Source organism: Zeus faber (assembly GCF_960531495.2).
Source record: "Zeus faber genome assembly, chromosome: 8".
Classification (NCBI taxonomy): Eukaryota; Metazoa; Chordata; class Actinopteri; order Zeiformes; family Zeidae; genus Zeus; species Zeus faber.
The window spans coordinates 8,458,784-8,484,744 of record NC_137195.1 but is presented as its reverse complement, the minus strand read 5'-3'; the positions used below and the strand labels follow the sequence as shown (position 1 = coordinate 8,484,744).

At 44.1% G+C, this 25,961-nt stretch overlaps 1 protein-coding gene across 2 annotated transcripts; it reads right to left on the bottom strand.

The window, feature by feature from the left end:
• Positions 1–1,526: 1,526 nt before the first annotated feature.
• Positions 1,527–24,924, bottom strand: smg5 (SMG5 nonsense mediated mRNA decay factor). Of its 2 annotated transcripts, none has more exons than XM_080005858.1 (22): positions 24,505–24,924; positions 23,709–23,807; positions 19,844–19,967; positions 18,442–18,598; positions 17,605–17,697; positions 16,395–16,484; positions 15,632–15,710; positions 15,415–15,540; positions 14,545–14,613; positions 13,413–13,636; positions 13,178–13,315; positions 11,076–12,002; positions 10,662–10,831; positions 9,995–10,070; positions 9,653–9,828; positions 9,289–9,447; positions 7,845–7,904; positions 6,759–6,918; positions 5,798–5,888; positions 5,152–5,226; positions 4,506–4,644; positions 1,527–3,132 (listed from the first exon to the last, which is right to left on the bottom strand). In XM_080005858.1, the coding sequence occupies exons 1-22, from the start codon at positions 24,567–24,569 to the stop codon at positions 3,049–3,051; spliced, it is 3,381 nt and encodes a 1,126-aa protein (XP_079861984.1). In that variant the 5' UTR covers positions 24,570–24,924; the 3' UTR covers positions 1,527–3,048. The 2 variants fall into 2 exon arrangements, with proteins under 2 accessions (XP_079861984.1, XP_079861985.1); XM_080005859.1 differs by having other exon boundaries at positions 17,605–17,694.
• Positions 24,925–25,961: the final 1,037 nt, after the last annotated feature.

Sequence of the window (25,961 nt, the reverse complement as noted above, 5' to 3'; positions counted from 1 at the left end):
TAACACTCCGCAGTTAACGGATTTTTTTCTTTCTTTGTTTTGTTCCGTGGGTGTGGATGTTCAGTGACTATAAACGAAAACAAGGGTTCCCTGGAGGAGGAGGGGGAGGATGAACGTTCGTGGAAAGAGGCTCTCTTTCGAGGAACCCCATGCAAATGACCAGTGCATGGGAAAAGAAAAACAAGAGCGCAATCCGGCCCGACCTTGACGTTCTATGACGTCGACGAGATCATTTCTGCAGCTGACCGCCTGCAGCTATTTCATCCTGCTTCGGCTTGACTTGAGTCCCATCGCAAATGCCTGCACTTTGCACATTCCCGCACTTAGCGAATAACAACAGAGGCAGCGCACCCCGACGTCCAGATCCCAGCCCCAGGGCAGAGTTTCATCACTGGGTGCTGCACAGACTCAAATCCTTGTTTTTATCGCAGTGTAGGAGATAATGCAGAGCACCAGAGGCTTTGCACCATCCAATTTTGGATCGAATCTACAGATATGGACTGCTTGAATAATATTAATAATAATAAAAAAAGGTAGTACAAGTTAGTGCATGATCTTGTGCTCAGCCTATTATGCACTAAAATATACGTTTTCTTCTCAATAAAAGTGCTACATAGATACATAAAAAACAATACATCAAAAAATTAAATAAAAAATAAAAAAATAAAATACAAAAGAGAAACATATAAAACAAACTTACTCGTCAGATCTATGCTTGCACACTTCCCAGCAGCCAGAAACAATCCTTTCATTGACATCCTATCCAAAAGAGGCCCTTTGGAAAAATCATTTTCATTATTTTGAACCAGTCTCCCGGGTTCATTTGGGCAGAGACAGCGAACTGGTGCTTACCCATTAAAAAAAAATGAAACAAAAAAACAAACCTATCCCCAGAATTAGGCCAGCCCTAGTAGTAGAGGTGGCACTGTCCACCCTGCCAGGGGATTGGCCATTCTCTGTCAGTGGTGCTATGCTCTGTCAGTGGTGGGCATGAGGCCCAGGGCAGAGGTAACAAAGATGAAGTGACGGGGCACACAGAGACCTAGTTTTTAGGGGGAACTGGCCCCACACTGGGAGGATTTCCCACTAGGAGTTGAAAAGGTTTAAAAGAATGGCACGAGTGACATAAATCTACAAGAAATTATTTTTATTGCTCAAAACGATTACCTTTTTAATTGGTAAGACCCTTGGAATTGAGTGTCAACTCCAAGGGTCAGGCCGATCCAGTTGATTGTATAAAAGCCTGGATTTCCAACTAAAATAAAATCTGCATAGCTATGGCTTCTGTATTTTAACGAGAAAAACAGTTAAAAGATTGTTACTTGCCACAACATACTTAATTTGGTAATATAGATGGAAATTGTAACTAGTGCAGTTAAGCAGAAGTTGTGCTTGGCAACTTGAGAACCCCAACCCCTCCCCCTAAATTGCCAAAGTGTGTTCAGTTTTCAGTTGGATGAAGAAACAATTTTCTCGTACACAAGCCGCAAAACATCCAACACGGACCAGAAACAAACTAGCTGAACCACGATACATCTTAAGATGAGCATTTTATTGTTCATTGCGTGGCCACACACATAAACTGTTTTTTTCCTTTGCACTGTGTATGATGGGACAGTTACTATGGAAATTGTGACTGGAGATGGGACAAGTTGGGAGGGGCTTCACGGGGGTCCACCGACAGCCGGCTCCAGCTGAACACTGGGCTTGTAAACCAACCCCTCGGTCCTCAGTGATTTCAACATCATGACGGCATTCAACCCCCGCCCCTTAAAACGACACGTTCACAAATCAACTCAGGGTTATAATCAGAATTATCTTACGTTCTGAGAACTGTAGGAACTTTATTTATTTTTTTTCCTTCTTTTTTTTTTTTTTTTATATTGTGGAACGCTGCACAATGACAACCTCTTCCCTTCCCCCAAGACATTCTTGCGTATTTCATTCAGCGAGACAGCTTACAAAAAGCAAAATAAAGTACATCATTTGGGTACAAAAATAAAATCCAAATTAAAACCACAAACAGGGCATGACCCGTCATATATTTTTTTTTCATCCCCTTCTCCTCATACACAAATAACACAATACATTAGTCACTAGTTACAAAAATACACCGCAAATAAAGAGAGGGGAAGGGAAAAAAAAAAAAAAGGATGAGCCACGTAGGAGAGGTGTACACCTGCCCTCTTCCCCCTCCTGGTGGGGGAGCGTCTGAGCTACGAGCCCCCCGGACACAGCGTAAGGCTGGAGGCTCAGCAAGCAGAGTTGTCAGGCGGACAAGGGTGTGTTTTCTAATCTCTCTTTTTTTTTTTTTTTTTTAAACACTTTTTGTCCCCCTCCTGATAAACGCTTGCCGTCACCAAAGCCCCCACTACCGGCGTCCGGCCGACGCCAGCCCCGCTCTCAAAACGCAGACAGAGGGACAGGGGGAACGGGGAGAAGCAAAAAAAAAAAAAAAATAATTCCAAAACACTGCTCTACATATCTAGATGGATTCATCGGAGCGTGCGAGTGTGTGTGTGTGTGTGTGTGTGTGTGTGTGTGTGTGTAGTTTCTCTCTCGACACGTATGTAGTTGTTTTGCTAACATGTACAGTATATGCCTGGTTAGGGTGTGAACCAGGGGCACCTACAAAAGTTGTTTACGTCCCTCTCGCCATACCTCATCCCGACCACCAGGGGTCACTCTGTATGTTTGGGCACATTGAGGGAGAGGGAGTAGGAAGTGTGTGTGTGTGTGTTTGTGTGTGTAGGGCAGGGGAAATCTGCTGTTACGTACAGCCCTGTTTCACCCATAGATCTCTTCACCTTCCTATTTAACCACTGTATTAACCCTTCCAGTCCCCATAGCTTTAACTCCTCCCTCCCTCCCTTCCTTCCTTCCTCCCCTCTTCTATTCCTTCCACCCTTCCTCCTTCCTGTTCCTTGAGTTGATTTTGCCTCGGAGACGCAGATACACACAGAGCAAAATAGTGGGAGAGAGAGAGAGGGAGCGAGTGTCGTGATCGATCAGCCGTCTGCAGCGCTGACCCGGCCCCCCTCAGACCTCTCAGCCCATCTCCTTCCACTGGCGGTAGAACTCCACCACGTTCTTCAGCTCCATCCCCGCCATGCACGCCGCCTGGACGGCCGCCTGGAGGGGACAAGGGTTGGATTTTATTTGCCTTCTTTGGTTTGGGATACACCCTAAAAATGCGAGAGAAATGTCAGGGAGGACGGAGGAGCTCCAGTCAAAGTAGTTTTAAACCAGGTCCAAGCCGGTCCCAGCATGAAAACAAATAAAGGAATACTTTAAATGAATAATTTTCTTTAAACATTTTTCAGAAAAGATTTAATGAAATTGAAGACAAGATTTTTGAAATCACCTCTCTAATTAAATAAAGTATTGCTGGTAAGCATGGAGGTATGTACTATGTATTTGGTACATAAATTCATTATTTTATGAACTGTTGGAGGAAAGCATAAGGATTTAGTTGGTTAATTAAGTTGGTTCATCTAGAACAGGCGGTGGTGTTAAGTGACAAAGTAAAAATACTTTGTTACCGTACTTTAGTAGAGTTATCATAATTCTGTCTACTTAGTTTTCTACATTTCGCTCCAAAAAAAAAAAAAAAAAAAAAAAAAAAAAGTATACTTTTAACTCCACTACGTTTCTCCTGAACACCGGTTATCACGAGGTCCATGACGGCGAATCAGGAGTCATATCCAGCACCAAGTGTAAACAAACAGTGCCGACCGGTGTTCAGAGTTGTCAGGCCTGTGGTTTTTCCCGCGGATTCTTTTTAAGTGGTGAAGCGAGTTGTTTTCTTGGGTCCACGGGTCGGGGGATGGCTGGTTTTGTCATGGAGCCCTGGCAACCCTGCCCGTGTTAGGTTTCATCTTTGCAGCATTGCTACTGAATAAGCACGGGCACTTCCCAGAGCGCCACCTCCTGCAGCAGTGACGCTGCTCCACCCGCACCTGCCACTTTTTTTTTTTTTTTTTTTTTTTTTCCAATTAAAGATGCGTCTTACAGAACGACGCGGAAATATTGGCAACTAGAATAAAATCGGAGCAAAAATAAAAAAATAAAAAAAACTCAAAGCAAAAGATAAATAAATAAAAACAAAAAAACAAACTGCCCCCCCCCCCACAGCATTTACTTTTGATACTTAAGTACCTTTCATATCAGCTACTTCACAACTTTTATTCAAGCAGTATTCCCATGAGTGACTTTCACTTTTACGAGAGTAGTTTTTAAGCAAGCTATCTCTAACTTTTGGTGTCGCTTTCAAGTACCCACCACTGAGAACAGGTAAGTACAGCAGGTAAGTAATAAGTTCAGCATTAGATTTTGTGCTGACTGATCCAGAGGAATTTGACCAATTTTGACAAGAAATATATGGATGAATAGTGAATTTAAGACCATTCCATGACCAAAGGACTAATATTTGCCATCTGAATTCAAGACTTTTAAGGACCCACAGACACCCTCAATATTCTTGACAGAAGCTCTGTAGGACTGACCATCATGGCTGCCGATCGGGCGCCAAGCTCCTCCACCGGGTGAGCGGTGAGGATGGTCACCATGCCGGCCGTGTCCTCATCCCCGTTGCTCTGGGAGACGGTCAGCTGGCGGCAGCTGTCCACCATCTTGTGCAGATGCCTACCAACGCAGCAACAAAATAGTCCCTCACACATCCAAAAAGTTAACACACTCACTCATTCCAACCAGTGGGTTCATCCACTAAATGTTCCCATCACTTACCCACATTCCTACTTGTCAGTCAAGTAGGAATGTATTGTCAAGTATTACATTCCAATGTTTTTAGGAATTTAAAACTTGTTACTTTTAATCTGCAACTTTAATGGATTATTCCTTTTCACAAATGCAGTCTATCCCTTAAATGCCCCGGAACATTTCCCACACAGCGTCATGTGTGAATGGGAGCAGGGATCGATATTCGGGGAAATCTGCTCCGCTGCCCTGTCCGTCGCGCTCTGCACCCCACACCCCCCCCTCCGGCAACATGTGAATATGGGCAGTGCCGGCGGTGTTCCTGAATGTAGCTGCATGTATCTTACACCCGCCCCCCGAGGTCAAATATTTCTGACAAAGACAGACGGATGGACACATACAGATGGAGATAGGTTGGAAATCGGGGCTTCTTACCAAGCTTCCACATCCTGCCGTTTCAGCTTATCTCTTTCAAAACTCCGCCCCGACTCTTTCTGGCAGCGGATGTACCTGCACATAGAACACACAGAAGAATTCAGCAAATACAATGTGACCAGTAAAACAATTGAGACCACAACTAACTAATCACCCAACAAACTAGAACAAACTGGACGTTTTATATCCCAGGGCGTCTGTAAATAGAGTTAAATTCAATACTTTTAACAAAATTATTTAAACAAAATTTTACACCAATTTTTGGACAAATCATCTCTCAAGTATTAGGTTCAGTGGTAGCTGGTTCTGGGTTTCAGAAATGTTGACTCTGAGGCAGAAGAACTTGACTCATCTTCATGAAAATAAATATATATCGATCAATAAAATCAGATATGTTTATAGTGAAATTAACACCTCAAATTAAAATTAGATTATTATTCTTTTTTTTTCTTTTTTATTTTATTTTTTTTTAAATTGTAGGGCCTATTTGTAAAACCTACAAAAACTCGCTTTATCTTGAAAGTGAACATTAATGCAGCTGAGAGGCTCCCAGTGAGTTTCACCACTGTACTATTGTAGTGTTTTTAACAAATACCATAAATCCTGATGTGTGGGTGCATATCTATAATCGATTTGAGAGTCTTACCTGTTGCCTTTGCGGAATTCAGCCTCCAGGAAACGAATGCCGTCCCTTGCACCAGGGTTTTCCTTCTTCAGCATATCAAGCCCATCAATCACTAAAAACAAGAGAAGCCATTTTATATATTCATATACCGGTGGAACAACGTTCCACTAAAAGCCAATGGAGGGGAACTTCAAGCTGTTGTCACAGACTTTGGGCAACGGCGGATGAGAAGTGGTTGCCTAAAATCATGTTCAGAAAACACAGACGGTTGCCCAGGGCAGACCAGATGGGCAGCGGTTTGAATCTCTGGGTTTTGGAATGGAGGCGGTTCACCCACCCCCACATGAGAATCCAGTGTGTTCAATGCACAACAGGGAGCTGCATAGGACCCAAATATGGATTTTCTACATAATGGGCCTGGAGTAAGAGATAAACGGCATTTATCTAACTCAACACGTTTTACAAATCGCAAGGACTTTTATTTTTGATTGAAAGAGCTTTGGTCACTGTCTGCTGAATCAAAATGTTGCATATATGAACTTTCAAATACTACTACTCCCTACACAAGCGTAGCTGGCAGGTTGGGCAAACATGGTAATGCAAATCACATGTGAATAGCATCAGTAAACCAGAGGACAAGCCAACTCTCCCAAGTATTTAACGAATATGCATGTAGTCCTGTCACAATGAGTCGCCTTGTAACTCAGTGCAATGCCGTTGTTTTGTTTGAACACACTGGATTCTCATGTGTGGGTGGCTGAACCCTCTCCCTTCTAAAATCCCCAGATTCAAACCACTGCCCAGGACAGAGTCTACCCTGCGCAACCGTCCGGGTTGTCTGAACACGATTTAGGCAACCACTTCTCATCAGTCATTGCCCAAAAATATGTGACAAGAGCTTGAGGTTCCACTTCACTGGCTTTTAATAGAATGTTGCCCCCATAATGAAAAGGCCTTGCGGCGGGGCAGCCTGGCTACTCACCGGTACGCGGGATGATGATGATGAAGCAGCCGCTTCCTGCCAGCTGCCTGATGAGGCCGAGGTGCTGGCAGAGAGCAGCTGTGTCTGGCACCAGATACGGAGACATGGACGACTGGGCCTTCGGCTGCTGCAGGCTGCCCTCTAGCTGAGAGACCTCAAGCTGCAGGGACACAACACAACAATTCTTCTTGCCATGGATTCCACAAGATGTCGGACACATTCCCTTGGGATTCTGCTGCATGCTGACATGATTGCATCACGCAATTCCCGCAGATGAGTCAGCTGCACATGCTGCGGCTCTCCCATTCTATCACATCCCAAAGGTGTTCTATTGGATTTAGATCCGTAAAGTGGGAAGGAAACTGAAGAACATTGAGCTCATTGTCATGTTCACGAAACCAGTTCTAGACAACTTTTGTTTGTGACAGTGCATTATGATGCTCGACGTAGCCGTTAGAAGATGGGTCAATGGTGGCCATGAAGGGATGCCCATGGTCAGCAAAAATACTCAAATAGGCTGTGCCATTCAAGCCATGATAAATTGGTATTAACGGGCCCAAAGTGTGCCAAGAGAAAATTCCCCACAACATTACACAACCCCCACCAGCCTGGACTGCTGACACAAGACAGGTTGGGTCCATGGATTCATGCTGTTGGCACCAAATTCTGACTCTACCAACTGTGTGCCTCAGCAGAAATGGAGATTCATCAGACCAGGCTACATTTCTTCAGTCTCCAACTGTCCAGTTTTGTGAGCCTGTGCTCACTGCAGCCTCAACTTTCTGTTCTTGGCTGACAGAAGTGGAACCCGACGTGGTCTTCTGCTGTTGTAGCCCATCACCCTCAAGGTTCCACGTGTTGTGCATTCTGAGATGTTTTTGCATTGCAATCTGAAAACACTGAGATCACATTTTTTCCCCCCATTCTGATGGTTGATGTGAACATTAACAGAAGCTACATGATTTGATGCATTGTAATGCTGCCACACGATTGGCTGATTAAATAACTGCATGAATAAGTAGGTGTACAGGTGTTCCTAATAAAGTGCCCAGTGAGTGTATATATTTTTCCCCCTGAGAATCTGACCTGAAGTCGCAACTGAGCCATGTCCTTCATCAGACGATTTCGACGAGCCTCCTCTTCAGCCTGGACAGAAAGGGTGACGATTCAGCACATTTACAGCATCATAGAACCATAAGCTTAAAACATTCATTCAAAGCCACAACATAAATCAGCATCAGGTGTATCGACCGGACGGCAGGAACAATTTACTGGCTTTATAAATGAAAATGTTGCATTGCTTGATTCAATTTAAGGCCTTCATGGAGGCTGATCTACTAACAAATGAATATTATATTAATCATAATATTAATTCAAAATCACACATGAAAGAGTCCAAACAAGGATCATCACATTGAACCCAACACATTGAAGTATGATGCCAGACCAAAATGTCTTTTATTCCCATAAAAATAAAGAAATATAGAAAGCTCTATAAAACATTTAATTTGCAACAAGACTCAGGGGTCATATCTTAGAAATAAAAATTGTGCATCACGATATGTTGATAGCTTACTTCCAAAACTACAGCAGTATGAAAAATGGTACTCTGTCTGCAAATTTGAAGTCTGTCATCATAAATATGGGAGTACTGTGTGACCCTGACCTAAACTTTGAACCACAAATAAAAAAAATAAGATGCTGCTTCCTTCAACTTAGAACCTGTTCAAGAATCAAACCAAAACTTATCACACAGCGGCCTGGAAAAAGTGACCCACGCGCTTATTTTCTCACCACTAGACGACTGTAACTCGCTCCTTTTCTTGCATCAACCAAAAGTCACTCTCTCGCCTCCAACGAGCTCAGAACGCAGCAGCTCCGCTTCTTAGCGGTTCCAATGAACGGTTCCCGTTCGGTTCAGAATGGATTTTAAGATTTTACTGATCACTTTAAAAGCACCTCTGGGTCTGACTCCAAGCTACATAACAGATATGTTGACCCCAGACGAGCCGGAGAGTGGCCTCAGATCCTTTGGCGGGGCCGTTCTGGCTGTTCCAGAGTCTAGCCTTTTCTATCGGGGCCCCTCGGCTTTGGACCAACCTGCCCGAGGAGACAGGGCCGGCAGAGTCAGTGACTTATTTCAAATCACTTCTTAAAACCCATTTTTATAGATCTGCTTTTATGCGATGTCGCCCCCTTTCTTTACTTTTTGTTTTCTATTTTTTATTATTATTTATTTATTTTATCGTTTATCGGCTTTTTCAACTTAATGAATACATTTAATCCCTGCTTAATGTTCCTTTGCCTTTTAAATTCATGATTTGAGCACTCTGCTTTTATTTCATCTGTCAAAGCACTTTGTAAACTGTTTATAAAGTTGCTGTAAAATTAAAAGTTGTATTATTATTATTTATTATTATATCCCAGACCTGTGTGTCCTGAAAGGTCACCGTTCAGAGCCACAGACTCTCACAGAATCTGGGCAACATTTGGTTTCTGCGGTTCATTGGTCTGTCCGGCCATCACTCACCATGCGGAACTGGGCCTTGGCCTGCTGCACCAGGTTGTCCTGCTCCGATTGGGCGATGCTGGTAAAGATGCCTGCCTCCAGGTTGAAGTGTAGCACATTGCCCTGGAGACTGGTGAGGAAGTGGCCAAAACTGCGGATGCAACACACTCTGACTACACACTGGGAGAAGGGGAAAGAGAAAAGGGAGGAAATGATTGACTTGGACATTTCATGCAAAGCAATGCAATGCTTGGATGAAATGTTGCGATTGGTGCGCTGACGGTAAAGACGCTTCAAATACGCTGCCCATTTTATTTCCTCATGCTTTATCAATTAAAGCCGTAATCCATAAGATTATTTTGTGAAGAACAATCCTCCCGTGTACCTCCTGCAGGGGACTGAGGGACGGCCTGCGGTGGCTGAAGTCGAGGCGCCGGTGGGCCACGCTGAGGGCGGGCAGGTGACGAAGAGCCAGATCCTCAGGAAGCAGCAGGCTCTGCACCAGACCAGGCTGCTCGCACTTACCCAGCAGCTCAGTCACTTCCTGGTTCAGACCCAGCTCTGCAACAGGACAACTGGAGGTGAGGGCATGAGCCTAGCAAATAAAAACCTCACCTCGAGAACATTTCAGGACCAAAATGCCCTGAAATATTTGGGTTTAAAAGCAGAAAAGTGTTTTAAAGTTTTCTTAAACATGTGTGAACTGAACTTGAAAACACTGGCTTACCCGCTTTCAGCATCTTGCTGCCGTCTGGCAGCAGGTTCAGCAGGACAGACAGTCTGTTCCACAGGCTTTGGGAACTCTAGACAGACAACAATGGAGGAGAAATGGGACACGGATATGATGACCAAGCATGTAGAGAGGTTGATTAGAATAACTTTGATGTTTTGTAAACTGCATTTTTAAACTGTAGTGCAGCCTTAAAGAGATTTAATTATATCACAATATTATGATAAGGAAAATCCCACAGGATTCCTAGTCGCATATCATGCTATCGATATTGCACAGTATATCGTCCCGCACTATTGCGCGGACAAAATGAGAGACTATGGACGTTTCTCAATACCAAGTACGCAAAGTCTGGACTTGCGGACCTGATAGTTCAGACTTGGCAAGTTCGACTCGGGAGTACAGACTCCACTCCGCCATTGCCACCGCTTGGTGTGAAATTCATTCTGGGATACTTGGCTGTCCCAAGTCCACACAAGTCACCACTGATGCATCCTCGATAAAATGGGCAGAGCAAGTCCACATCCGGGCATTTGGACTGGACTTGGCTTGATGCTGATTTTGAATTGGAACAGTACTTGGGCTGCGACTGATGACGTTTCACAAGTCCACAAGAACACAAGTACAGACAACAATGCAGATTGAGAAAGGCCTTTCCTCTCACCTGAGCACACATGAGGATAATGTCCGTGTTGGTCCTTAACCAATCAATAAAGACCTTCACCACCTGGATGAGCCCCTGATTGGTCAGGATCTCGAGTCTCTCCGACAGAGTTTTCTCATTACGCACTGACTGGCTGCTGTGTTGACTTCCTTCCGAATCAGAGTCCAAATCTGGGAAAGAAGGTGGAAGCATGATGATGAAACACAGGTTTACTTCCTCAACTGAATTTTTCAAAAAGGAAAAGTCAGCATATTTTCTGAATAAGGTCATTCAAATTTTAATCATTAAATGTTTTTGTTTTTCAAAATGCAGGAAAAGTCAGCGTATTGACATAATTACAATATGAATAAATGATGTTCCTCAATTGTTTTCAATATATATAAAAAAACAACAACAGAAATAATGTACGCTTACCGTTATCGTTTGTTCCATTGGCAGTACCGGGGCTCGTGTTACCAGGCCTATCCCCGGGTGGAGGCGGAGTCTCCTGAGGTGGGCTGGACTCGGAGCAGCCCGTGGGGGCGGGGGCCGGGCTGGCAGAGCGGGGCGGGGCCCTCAGCAGTACATTGCTGAAGGTGGGGGCAAGGCGGAAGCTGCGCTTGGCCTGGAAGAGCTGGGAGGACATGGCCTGCAGGTTGCTGCTGATGCTGGGGTCGCTGCAGGGTGGCAGCGGCCCATTGGGGGCAGGCGGGGCGTCGCCCTCCCGTGCCCCCTGCTCCTCCTCCTCAGCTCTTCCGGACTCTTCCTGCTCCTGTCGCTGACGGCTCTCCGCGGCGTCAGGGTGTTCAGCCTCCTCTATGTCCTCCAGGTCGGAGCGCGACTCCTGGCTGTTCATGTCCGAGTCCGTCTCAACGTCGAAGGCCGTGCCTCCTTCCTCCTCCTCCTCCTCCTCCTCTTCCTCTTCGTCAGAGTTGCTGCCCCAGCCACCCTCCTCCCTCAGCTGGCCCCTCTTGCCCTCCTTCCTGAGGGAGGTGGAGTTCATTGCGGGACCGACCGTGGAGGAAGCAGTGCCCGTGGAGTCGGAGCGAGCCCTGCCGTCCTCTTCCTCGTCCTCCTCGTCACTCTCGAAGCCCTCGCTCAGGTCACTCTCGTCTTCCCGTTGGCCGTCCTTGCGGGCGCATCGACGCCGGCGCAGCCTGGAGAGGCGGGTGTACTTCTTCTTCTGCCGCTGCTTCTCCTCCTCCAGCCGCCGCTGCTCCGCCGCAGAGCAGACGCTCTTCTTGGCCTCATCATTTTCCTTCTCCTCTTCCTCCCACACACCGTCCTCCTGCTCCAGGGAGCCATTCTGCAGCGGCTTCTGCTCCGTCAGCGGCACCGACCCGTCACACACGTCTGGATCGTCTTGGAAAAACAAAATAACGACAACAAAGGTTATTATTGTTGCACACCATACAGTAATTGCCTGTTACACATTATACATACATACATAGCTTATAAATTCTTTGCCAAACATGTGACCAAGTCCCTCTTATCCAAGTCATAAGTACAGCGATCAGCCACAACATTAAAACCACCACTTATATTGTGTAGCTCCCCCTCGTGCCGCCAAAACAGCTGACCGATGGAGGCATGGACTCCACAAGACCTCTGAAGGTGTCCTGTGGTATCTGCACCAAGACGTCAGCAGCAGATCCTTTAAGTCCTGGAAGTTGTGAGGTGGGGCCCCCATGGATCAGGCTTGTTGTTCCAGCACATCCCACGGATGCTCCATCGGATCAGACCCTAACCCCGCCCATCCACCCACATGATGTAGAAGAAAACGTGATTCATCAGACCAGGCCACCTCCTTCCATTGCTCCATGGTCCAGTTCTGATGCTCACGTGTCCATTGTAGGTGCTTTCAGTGGTGGACAGGGGTCAGCATGGACACTCTGACCGGTCTGCAGCTACACAAGCCCATACGCATCAAGCTGTGATGCAATGTGTGTTCTGACACCTTTCCATCATAGCAGCATGAACTTTTTCCACCAATTTATTCTACAGTAGCTCTTCTGTGGGATCGGACCAGACGGGCTAGATTTCACTCCCCACGCGCATCAATGAGCCTTGGACGTCCATTACCCCGTCGCCTTTCACCGGTTGTCCTTCCTTTTACCACTTTTGGTAGGTAGTAACCACTGCATACCGGGAACACCCCACAAGACCTATAGTTTTGGAGATCCTCTGACCCAGTCGTCTAGCAATATGCTCCTTGTCAAAGTGGCTCAGATCCTTACGCTTGACCATTTTTCTAACTGTTCACTTGCTGCCTAATATATCCCACCCCTTGACAGGTGCTGTTGGTACGAGATGAGCAATATTATTCACTTAACACGTATCAGGCGTTTTAATGTTGAGGCTGATCAGTGCAAGTCTCAAGTCATTTGGTCCAAGTCTCAAGCAAGTCCCAAGTCATTTTTCCTTGGGCAAGTCAAGTCACAGGTTATGTCACATCAAGTTGAGTCCTTAGTTAAGACAAGTCAAGTCCAAAGTCAAGTCACCCATTTCATTCCGTTGTCAAGACCAAGACTCCTCACCTGCGTTGTCGACCTGCAGCGGTGGCACCTGGCCATCCCCTTCCTCCAGCTCTGCCTGTAGGCGGATGTTAACGTGGTTGACCAGGTGGGAGAACAGAGCCAGCATGAAAGCTATGGATGCACTGTACTGCTTTGATCCTGCGGGAGGTAGAAAAGGATTTGATTAGAGTTTAATTTCCATTTATTTTATTCATTAACTGTCCTCCATCCCAACTGTGCTCCACCCCCCACTCACCCCCCCTCTTCAGGCTGTGCACCACCATCAGGCAGGTGACAACCATCTTGAACACCAAGGCGTCGGGCAGCACAGGGCAGCCGCTTTCAGCATGCTGCTCCTCCTCTTCCTCGCTGGGGGGGTGGTGAGGGCCACCCTGGGTCGGGGGGGGCAGGTAGAAGAGCACCAGGTTGAAGTCCTCCAGCACCGACTGGCACAGAGACGTCAGCTCTGTCTCCATCAGGCTGGAGGAAGGGTGGGAGGGAGAGTGAAAGAGACTACATTACATCATGTGGGGACAGACCAACAGAGAAATATATAGAGAAAGAGAAAAGATTTGTTTTTATTTTTAAATAAACTTCTTACTAGAAAGGAGCATAAAATAAGTGAAGCTGATGGTACTCCAACTATGTAAATAAATATGATTCATGCAATGAAAAGAAGAAGACCGTTTTCAACAGTTTGCCATTATTGGTTAGGAGCGATGCAGGCTTATGGTTCTAATGAAATATGCTGCTACCTACTGGCGACAAATGAGAATTTACAGCTATCAGAGCAGAGCAAGACACTTACACTTTTTCCTTTACATGTTCATAAAATATTGTTCAAACAGGACTGCAGATATATTTACATTTTCAAAATCACAATTTTATATAAGTTATCAGTATACAAAACACAATAAAATAGGATATGACGGACTTTTTTTTTTTTTTAAACGCAATCATTACTTATCTGCAGAGTAGATCAGATGAGATCGATAATGTAGAATTAAGAGAATTTAATACAAATAATTAATTCCAGAATTGGTCCGCTATTTTTCAACTCAGCCATTATTCAAATTGTGGTTTGTATCATTTATAATTGTTAATAGCACAACCTCGCTGAACACTTTACGTTTTGAGAAACCTACCGCTCCATTTCAGCTTCTCACCGAGTAAAAAAGGAAGTCCAAAGGGGCAAACATTCAGGGTTAAAAAATAAAAAAAATAAAAATAAAAAAAACATTAAAGCTCCCTTTCAAAATAAATTAGGCTGTGTTGAAAAATAGCGAATATATCTCTTAAAAGCAGAAATCAACAGAATCTCTTCAGAATCCTAGCCTAGAAAAGCCGAGGACTACAGCGAGCAGGAGTAGATTAGTATAGCAACTCACCTGTTCTTGGGCTGAAGGAGGCTCTGCAGGTACATGAAGCTCACCAGGAGATGCTTAATGTCTTTAGATCTGAACAAAACGTTAAAAGAGAGGTCACAAAGCGCCAGCAAGCAAACCAGCCGCCTCTTTATGAGTCACATCTGACATTTTCAAAGGAACATTGAAACACAAACAAAGGCTGAACACACCAGATCTGCCTGTCCACTAGAGCAGTTTATTATGCAGTGTGAAGCAGTGGAGCATCCGAGATGTTAAGGTTTAGTTGACGATTAATTGTCGTAAAAATAATTGTGATTGAAAATTGTCTTTTGTTGTTCTGACTTAGGAGATTGGAACATAAAAATTCCAGTACAGTTAATTTGTCCCAACCCAACTGATAGAAATACACCAAATTCATTTTATTTATTTGTATTTGTGAAAGCTCAAGTTTATTTTACAAGTTAAAAAAAATAAAAAAAAATAAAATAATAATAATACTTTAACAAAAAAGACAATCCAGTGTACGTTTTCTCTGTGCAAATGTGGGTAATTGAAATTAGAAATTTCCACAATCCTGAAGGGAATTTATAAAAATGGTTTCGAAAATTGCACTGCCCTCAAATCAAGTCAACATTAGCGTCATCAGCAACACTAGCATTTATTGGTATCGCCTTTAATTCAAAAGAGGCCCGGAGACCTTAAGTCAGCAGATACCAACACTAAGACAATGACAGATATAACGGTTTGGTATAAAAAAAAAAAATAATAATAAAATTTAAAAAAAAATAAAATAAAATAAAAAAGATTGGTTGTGTTCGCAGGGTTGTGCACGCTTGGGATTGGTCAGTACTTTTAAGAGTTAAATTTCTCCGTCCTTTAAACCCTCCTCACCTTTGTCGAGAAGGCGACAACTTCTTCATCTCCTGCTTCTTCACCTGGTGGTACATTTTGGCAGCTTTATCAAACAGGCGTTTCAGGTTGCCGTAGGCGCCTTCGAAGGGGGCTTCTGATTGGATACTTCAAATGCAGGGAGAGAAAGCTGCGTTAGGATTGGCCATTTTCTGGAACACATCACTGGCACAGGCGTGTGCACAGAGGGCTATCTCACCAGCGTAGGTAGTAGTACGTCGCCTCCACATTGTAAAATTTGCTCCCGGCAAGAGTGCCTAGCTGGTTAAACGGCATTCCTGGAGAGAAATAACAGAGGCTGAGTAAATATCCATGTTTTGATTGTATGTTTGTGTGTCAAAAAAAACAGATTTTAGGCTGATTGAAATCAACCAATCAAATCAACGTGATTGTTCTGCATTACTTTCTACCAATTTGTTATGTAACTGGGAAAATAACGACATTGTGTTTGCAATGCATTTATCTTGAAATCTCTTTTAATCTCTCAAAATAAAACTTTGCTGCTAAGAGTTATATATGAGCTACAATTTTAATTCAAATTATTCATACATATTTCCTATATTGTCCAATTGTGCACAAAATATTTGAACCAGAATTCACCAGGAACTTATTCCAAGATTCCCGATTGCAAGCAGTGTCCTCTATTGGTTAATAAACTAAAACAAAAACACAAGTAGAGCTGGCATTTTAAAACGTTAATGTGATCCGTGCATTTTGAGGTGACATTGGTCTGCTGGACAAGTGGTTGATCATAAAGAGCAAGGGATGTAAACTGGGGTTTCTATAGACAGATTTTGGCACAAAAGAATCACGTTCTTAATTATCTCCACAATTGCTTATATCAAACATATAAAGAAACTTCGTTTAGACGGATATCATATTGTACAACCTCACAAGACAGAAAATATATCTCCAGGTTTTCTCTCCGGGGTTTTTGGTGTTTTCGCATGGCGCTCACTGACCTATGTGCGGCGTCACCGACAACGCCTGGTGGTAGAACCGCTCTGCCAGCTGCTCTGCCTCCACCCCAGCAAGCTCATTCTGATAGCGGGCTGGAAAAGTAGCACAAAAGAAGAAGAGGAATAAATGATAATCAAGGCGGGTTATAAGGGCTTACCTTTCTAATAACAGGAGTTCCCAAACTGAGGTCTGTAGCACCCCAGGGGTCTGTAAAGGACATGCAAGAGGTCCAGAAAAAAAATAAAATAATAATAATAAAAAAATAAAAAATCTAAGGTCGTTAAGAGAATTGGTTGACAAGCGAGGACCGTGATATTTCACTGTAAGGGCCATTGCGAACGCTAGTGTAGTGAATACTGACCGACTACAGAAACGAGACTGAGAATGGTGATGAGATGAGATGCCTGATGCTGAGATGCCGGGCAAGCAGCGAGCACACCGCGATAATGTACGCAGCGTACAATACCGACATGATATTTGGTTCGGAGTTGAGAGAGCTGCGGTACTGACGATACCGCCCATCGCTGGTGCGATTGCCGCGCCGAAACAGTGTGTTTTATTTCAGATGTAGGTTATTTTGTGTCTGCTTATGGCACGGTATGGAAGGAAACCGTGCGTAATGGGGACACTTTCTTTGCGGCTCTCTCCCCGATCACCCCCTCTCCATGCGTAATGCACAGGAAATAATCTTATCTTAAATAATCGAGTCTACGAGTCTGTGCCCCGTTCCTCGGTGCCCCACCCCCACACTGTTTTTAGTTTGTTTTATTTGGAAGAACAGGGCACGGGATTTCGGGCGCACGCAGAGCCATGTGCGTGTCCTTGTCTGACAATTCACAGATCTAAAAATATTTTATTTTTAGAACTGTGAATTATAAAAGGTTTTATGAGATGAATTTCGACGCCACAGCAGGCGAGTTTGGGTACGAGTGTTTTGGATGATAGAGATTTGAGAGGTATTAGAACAAGGAATACTGAGTTGACTTAATGCATATTCCATCTGCCTCTCCCATATGAATTACAGATAAATCCATACATCTCTATGAGAAAAACAAAAGCTGCGCACATCCTCAGCCTCCTCCCTTGCTCCTGAATCGGCTTTCAAAGTCTATCCACACTGAACCCGTACGGGCGTGTCTCTCACGTGTGCGGCCTGCGGGGAAGGACAGATTTATTGTGTCTGCTAAACATTATTCTGTTTTTTTTTTTTACCTAGATCTCCGAGGTAGACCAGACAGCGATGGCAGGCCATCTGAGCCCACTCCATCTCCTTGGGGGTTGCTGACACCGGCTTCTTCCGACCTGCTGGGAAACAAATTATATTGCGTGTTGTGCTTTCTGGCATTTGTCAGGAGTGACTTACACACATGGTGATGTATTGTTTGAAAATTTACACATTTTTTTTTATTTCTTGAGTATATTTCTGTCATACATTTGAGCTGTTTTTCTGTTTTACTTCTTTTGTATCATAAAAAATATTGCTTTTTTTTTTTTTTCCTTCTTCAATGGGCTCTCTTCCATTTCCTGTTCAGCTCTTCAGTCAATCTTGGTCGTTTGAAATATGCATCAAACTTTACTCAGAATCGCTGACCTATAGACTGAGTAGATGTAGGCTGAGCTGTTCCATGGTAAACATCTTGTAAATGGCTGTTCTTATAGGGACATTTTACTGCCACTTAATTCTGGGATATGTTTACTGCCACCTATTTTCTGTGCCTGGAGATTGAAGTGAAGACCAAATCTTTGGACCAAGTGTGCCAGGTTCAAGACTTAAGTTCAAGCCCAACTCAAGACCAACAGGACTGAACCGTACAGAAAGTATAGCAGAACAATGCATATCAAATTTGTGCGTGTTTCAGAAATATAAATCGACTATATTGATCTTTAATAAGCTCTCGTCAAGACGAATAATTATTTAGAAAATAATAACGAATTGCTCTGGACTCCGGACTGCTTTGGTGTTGTAATAACACTGGCACTCTGTCTAAGACAATTCTGGGTTGGATCTGATTCCTTCACACTCCAGACTTGTTGTGTGCTGTATCTGACCGATGAGGGGGTCGGTGACGTGGGTCCAGTCGATGCAGTCCTGCAGCTCCAGCTGGTAGTGGGACTGGATGTAGAGCAGCAGGTGCTGGTAGAATCCCACCCCGGCGATCAGGTGGGTCCTGTAGGCGCACTCCAGGGCACTGCGGCTGTGGATGTGCTGGAAACAGGAACAGGAAGGGAGAACAGGAAGGGGTTAAGCGCTGGTCTCCACAATGAAGTGCGACGTGCAATCTACCTTACACGTTGCTGAAGCAGCAGAATCAGGAAAGATGGCCCAACACCTTTCTTCTAGATTTATTTTGGTTCATCTTTGGCCTCACTTGTCTGAGTGCATTTTACAACAATACTCTTTAGAACTTCTTATTAATATTTTTTTATTCCCTGTGATAACAACCCTGCTGCCTAATCTTGCGATCCAGGCTTCCGACCCACAATTGCCACATCCAGAAAACATTGCAGAGTCATGAATTACGAATGAACCGTCAAACGAATCAAGCGATCTCTGAAGAAAAAGTTGCTTCCATTTCTGCCGTTCTAACGGCATGTTTAGACTTGGAAGGATGTGAAAGCAAAACTGAATCACCTGATGACACATTAACAATAATCACACAAGCTGCTCCTGCCTCACGACTTACTGCAATCTACATTGCATCCTTTTGACGAGCATTTAAATTCTGGCAGAGCAGAACTGTATACACCCGGGCCGCGGTGTGTTGTCCGGGGCGTGTGCTGCTGTGTGCAGTGTATGTGGACGTAGGCGCGCAACATCTTTATAAGAAAGGTACATTTCTGCTGAAATGCTGCATATTTTTCCAAGGTTAATTTTCAAATTTGAAAAATTACCAGGCTTGACGTTAAATCAATCAGTACATTTTCTATTGTGATTGAAGGTTTTTCCTATTTACAATTCATTAAAAGTTAATAAACATTAAAAGAAAAGATGACCCGGTAATGCCGTCGCAAACATCGTAAGACCAGGGCTACGACACATTTCTTGCGTGCAATGATCCATTATAACCGTTCATTTCACATGGATGGCATATAGCAAGGAAATTGAAAAACAGATTTTGACTTCCATATCGCCATGCATAATTTTGTAGCCTGGGCTGACAAAAACAAATAGGTGTCAACCGGTTGAGGAGGTAGTTTTCCATGAATGCGATACCATGAGAGTATGTGAGGATGTGACACTTTTACTTGAACACAAGAGTTTTGCAACGTTGTTCACGTTTCTTTTGTTCTGCTGTTTATTATTTTAAGTGGAACTTCAAATCCGCAAAGAGATATTGTCAGATATTAAAATGATGTAAAATTCCCTATGATAAACCAAACAATAAATGGTTCCATATGATCCAGCTCAACACTTTAAAGGAAGAATGACAGTGTGGAGAGCAGCTGGTACCTTCTTGTTGGTTTTGATGACCTGGATGACCTCGTAGTAGACCTTTCTCCACAGCAGCTCCTCGGCTTTACGGCCGTAGTCCACAGGATGCATGAACATCAGCTTTACACACAGCTCCCTCAATCTGAGAGCACACACACACACACACACACACACACACACACACACACACACACACACACACACACACACACACACACACACACACACACACACACACACACACACACACACACACACACACACACACACACACACAGTTTGCCTAGTTTTCTTTCACAAAGGCAGTCCGCCTCCACCAAATTGGCCGCTGCCTCAACTAACATAATAAATAAATAAATAAATAAATAAATACTATTGTTATATAAACGATCCCTTGAGATGTTTTTTTTATTAAAATCCAATCTCTACACTGTGAGCTTTCGAATGGTACGTGGCTCATCTTAGACACCACCGCATTCCCCGCAGGTCTGAAGTAATTCCATCAAGGGCCGGGCAATAAAACAATCGATCATTTTCACAATAAAATCTTACACGATAACGACGATAAATTTAGGAGATTTATTTTCGTCGTTATATGACAGTCACAGGCAGCTAAACCTTCTCTAACAGCTAAATAAAACATAATCAAACAATTAATTATACATTCGACTGCACTTCATTGTACTGAATGTCACTTGTCGAAACAAGGGAAGAGCAAGATGAAAGACCGATGGGAGTAGAACAGGGATGAACAGAGATGGAATCACAGGAAAACTATAGATAAAAGAACACTGCTTTGCTTGATGCATTATCAGATATCAATAAATACGACTATGAAGATTATGATGTTTCCTTTCTTTGTAGCAAACCTACCAAAAAAACAAAACAGTTTCTCATTTACAAATGCTGTAAACGTGTCTTTCTTAATCAATCAGTTCTGTAAGCATGGTGAAATGCACATATTTGTGTGAGCCTTCCTGATATTGTCCAGTAAGCCCCAAAATGGCCCATCACCACCTAACAGGAAGGAGTGAATGTCCAAAATGTACTTATTGTAAGTCACTCGACGCTTTGGACATAATGCTGAATGCCAAATCTAAATGTAATATGGAGCTTTCTTTTTCGGATATTCCAGTTATATGTTTTGCTTATTTGTATGGCAAACCAGGTGATGTGCAGGTTTTGGAGTGCTACACTTTTACAATAATTGTTAAATGCAGTCATATTTAAATATTAAAAACATGTGTTGTCATAGCTGTGCGCAGATCAGCTGTCGGCTATATCATGTGCAGTCACAACGCTAATTTCCTGGGGGGGGGGGAGATCTAAACCACATTCTTGTCACGTTCTGCAAAAACAGGTGTATAATCATATAAACATATGGCAGCTTTCAGTCATAATGTGCCATCATATTTAAATGAATTACAGTAAGAACTAAAACTTGAGTCTCAATTCAAATTGAGATTTTAAAAACAGAATTAATGAACTGTTAAGAATATCCGTCAGTCTTTCTAAATGTTAAGTTGTGAGTGTTTTGCTGTTATAATGTCTATATGTTCTTATTTTGTGTGCTGCTTTTCTTGGCCAGCGTCTTCTGGAAAAAGAGATTCAATCTCAATGTGCCTACCAGGGTTAAATAAAAGGTTTAATTAAAAAAATATATAATTTCAAAACAGGTATAACGGGATATAGAACAGACAAATCTTTGAGGAAATTTACTTTATCCTTCGTTCCTTCTATGTTCCTGTGCGAACCTGATAGCATTTGTCTTGGAATTTAAGTTAAAGAAGAGCTGTCCGAAATCTTTAAGGTGTTCATAAGGAGTTTTCGCACCGCAATAACTTTTTCATAGTTCTAAGAACTTTTGGAGGAACTCGCCCTTCTTTGTGTCTGCACTGCAGGAACTAGGAAAGATCATAGTCCTTAGAACACCGTTCTTGAGGGACTTTAAGCTCCAACTCCAGAGCAGGGACTAACCGGCACGAGAGGAACCTTCAGTAATTGGTGGAATACATGAGCCAATGCAGCACCCGTGTAAAACAGTAACAACAACCTCAGCCAAAAATAAGACTATTGAAAGTAAACATGTCTTTATTTACACCCGATTGACTTCCAATTTTTTTTTTTTTTTAATAAATAAATAAGCGCCACTGTCCCGACCATGCAGCGGACCCACCCTCGACGGGCAGACTGTCGTCAGTACGCAACAAATGGGTCGCGTGATTCTGGACGGCGAGGTACATTGGTACACTCTATGCTAGGGGTGTCAGGAATCTCCAAATCCATGGATTCGACTTTCGATTTTAACGTCACCATTCGATTCAATTTTCTATTTAAACATATACATTTTTTCCAGCACTAACAGCTATACCATTGTTCGACTATCAAGTCTTGATTTGTAAAGAAAACACTTGTTTCTCAATAAGTAACTTTTATTTGAATATTATAAATAATAACAAATACAGGAATATTTAAACGACACACCTAAACAGTTCAGAGCTTTAGCATAACTACACTTTAGAATAATAAACAATAAGTTACTTATTACAAGTTACTAACCGAAATAAGTGCAGAAAAACGGAGGGGAACGCTGGTAGTAAAAGGAAAATTACTAACTGCAGCTCTGATCCGATTGATTATTTCTCAAAACAAATAAAAACCCTAGATGTATTTAATTTCCGGTTTAATGCCTTGCAAGGTCCGCGAGCCGGTGTTTGGGAACCTCTGTGCTAGAGGACATTCCTCGGGTGATGGTCAGGTTCATTTCCCCACTTTGAACGCCACATCTGTGGAATTCCTGGACATTCTATTCAAAGGCACACTTCGTTACCGGGAATATTTCTCTCTCATGTGCGTTCAATACACAACAAAGTGGATGAACTAATATTGAACTTTGTTTTTTTTTTTTGTGATGTCAGAATTCTATTTAAATTTTCGTTCCTACAGCCCTAGTACCAGGGGGGAGGGTGTAGTGCCCATTAAGGGCTACAGCGCAGCAGACATTCCGAAATAAACCTCATGAAAGTCTGTTCAGCCGCAGTCGACTTCTGAGGGCCCGCACAGTCCCAGCCCACATTGCATTTGTTTACAGGCAGATATTGACCGCCCCAATATCGCGACCATATCGGACACTAGCCTAAAATAAATAAATAAATAAATAAATAAATAAATAAATAAACAAATAAACAAACAAACAAAATAGAAACAAGGGGGGAGAATCGCGAACCTGCTTGTGATTGACAAGTTCGAATCAAACGCTCATTTTGATCGATTTCGAATCAGGACACCCCTCCTCTACAGTTCCAATAAATAACCAATAATAATAAATACCAATAAAAATTTTGTTTTTATTGTAGATGTATTTATTTCATCAATTTCATTTTCTGATGTTAATTGAATGAGACAAAAAAAAAAGTCCCTGTGCGGTGTCCCGATGCGAGCACTTGCCTTACAAAAGTCAAGGCAAACTTTTAAATGACGTCTTGTAGATCTAATATGAGTCAAGATTCAGCAACTGGATTGTTCATTTCTCGCCTCAAATTTGTTCAGAAACACATTTTGGTGGACTGATAAGGTAAGTATGGTAAGTACGGTAACTGATAAGTAACAGTTTACGGACTAATACAACACGGAACATGGAACTCGCGTTGAAACCCCATTGGCTGAAAGCACTTCAGAGTTCCTACTGCCGGTGCGAATGCAACCAGAGGAAAAAAATAAGCTGTTGAAGGTGTTTCGTTCTCGGGGAACCTCCCCAGTTCCTAGTTCCTCTCAGGGATTCCCCAGAACTGTTCGGTCTAACCCCGCGATGGAGGCTTTTGTTCACGGAGGTCCGTGAAGAGTTTCACCCCTAATGCGTGACAAGCTCAACAGCTAAACTTACTTGTTGCGAAGGCTGATGTTCTCCGGTTTGAAGACCTCTCTGTACGACGCCTTGCTGCCAATGATGATGTCCAGCTTGTGCACAGATTCGACCACAGCCCTGATGGAGCGAGACGAAGCATTATTACAATGACGTGGTCATCAAGGACCCGCCACTTGATGTACATTAGGCCAAGGACCACATTTGATCAGATTGTGCCTCCGGGACGATCTGTGAATACCTCTATTGTTAGATTTGATTGAGCCCACGCTTCCATTGCTATCTACATTATAATTAGGGAGATAACAGTGGGACAACGACCAAAACAGTCATTACTGTTGGTGCCAACATTGCGAAAGACGCAACAGCGAAGCTCAACGGTGAATCATTTTGCTGGGGACCCGCCGGAACCTCTTGGAGGACCCCCGGGGGGGGGGTCCCCGGGCCCCACGTTGAGAACCGCCGTTCTTAGTCGACAAATTGTGATCTATGCGTCGACGCCACCCGTTTATGGCCGACGCGGTGTCCCCTCGGTTCTGTCCTGTGTCGTTATGCTGGAACGCAGAGTGTTTCGGTTTCATTCCTTCAAAGACGTCGCTGACAAACGTCATGGTTTGAAAAGCAAAAAGACAATTTGCAGTATTGATCATGAGACAACCACGGAGCGCTCATTTTTATTTCCATTCTTATGAGTTTTATTCTTATTGGCGATTGTTTTTATGTGGTCACCACGACCCCCCCTCCCGTGGATGAAGAACGTATCCATCCACCCACCCACCCACTATCCGAGCACCCAGCGTTGGCCTGGCTGTCTCACCTGTAAAGCCGCTTGATGAGAAGCACCTTTGCCTCTGGTTCGCTGTCCTGCCCGGGTCCGCTCATATTAGCAGCCGTGCGGATGTCGGGTCACAGCAGCGGCTCCTCCACGCCGTCCTGGCCCCGCACGGGTCGCGGTTTTCCCGGGTTCCTTTCCCCGGCGGTGGGAGCGGCGTTCGGCGCTAGCTACCCGGCTAACGTTAGTCCTCCCCGCCTCGGTCCTTTTTTTTTTTTTTTTTCCCCCCTCGTTTCTTGTGTGCTCCGGCGATACCCCCTCCACCCATATGCTCTGGGGAAGACGGGTAGAAGGGGGCGCCCGGTTGAATGTCCTACCACTCGTCAGCTAAACCGCCCCGGTGTGTTCCTCCTTGTGTTGTTCCCTGTTCCGGCCATCGCTACGAAGGCGGCCATTACTTCTAACAGGCGGTGACCCAAATATCGCGCGATTACGCCTTGTATTGCGATTACGCCAGGGGTTGCCAGATGCGGCGAACAACCCCCCTCTGAATTAAAATAAATAAATAATAATATATAGCGCTTGATGGGCGGAGCTTTGGGGAGGGGGGGGGGGGGGGTCTCGCCCGGAAGTCGGAGCTTCGCGGCGTTGAAAATGCAGAGCGCAGCGACACCGAGTGGTCAGTAGGTGTTACAGCAGCCGGTCACCCCGGGGACCGCGGGCGCTTTCACCTTTGCCGCCAAGCTGCAATTAAAGTTTGAAATGGCTTGTCCGACGAGTGTATGCGAAGTTATTTGCTTCAGCGTACGCAAACAGTATGGGGGCGGCATGAACCGTAATGAATTGAAGCATATAATGACTGCTTTAGGCCCTATAACGCTAATTGGTCGGGGTGCATTTTTCTTTCATTATTTACATTTATGTGAGTATTTGATCTGCGTGGGGGGTCCGAGCGTGCAACGAGAAATAAAAGCGTTTCTTCGTCACTCTTTGGGGAATAAATGTGAAATTGGGCAAAGACAGGGGACAACGTTAGCCTGAGACGGCCAGGCCACGGCCATCATTTTCAATTTCCAAGGGGCGCAGACCAGGATGTCACTGGACGCAATTGGATGGACCTACAACCAATCCGAGCAACGGATGGACCGACAACCAATCGGGGGAAGAAGAGGGCGGAAGCCATCTTGGATTCAACAGACCGTTCCATGGCAGCGGCGATATCTTGGTAAGGTGTCCTCAACAGTGATAGCGGATTCAACAGACCGTTCCACATCAGCGACAGCCATCTTGGTCAGGCCCCTCAACGGCGCTCCTCTGCATTGTCATCGTGTCAAACCTGCCCCATATTAAATAAACTTTGTGATTATTGTGATTGGCCCCGTCCTGGGAAGGAGAACAGCATGGGAGGGTGGCCAAACGTACTATGCGGAACAAATGGAACATGAGCTGCAGATCCGTCTGGTTCCCTGGCGAGGACAACGTATCTTAGGGGGAGGTGCTCG

Coding starts and splice junctions, on each gene's coding strand:
- smg5 (XM_080005858.1), bottom strand. CDS start 24,569: ATGAGCGGACCCGGGCAGGACAGCGAACCAGAGGCAAAGGTGCTTCTC. Junction 19,968..23,708: donor AACATCAGCCTTCGCAACAA/GTAAGTTTAGCT, acceptor GTGTGCTCTCAG/ATTGAGGGAGCTGTGTGTAA. Junction 18,599..19,843: donor TCATCAAAACCAACAAGAAG/GTACCAGCTGCT, acceptor TCCTGTTTCCAG/CACATCCACAGCCGCAGTGC.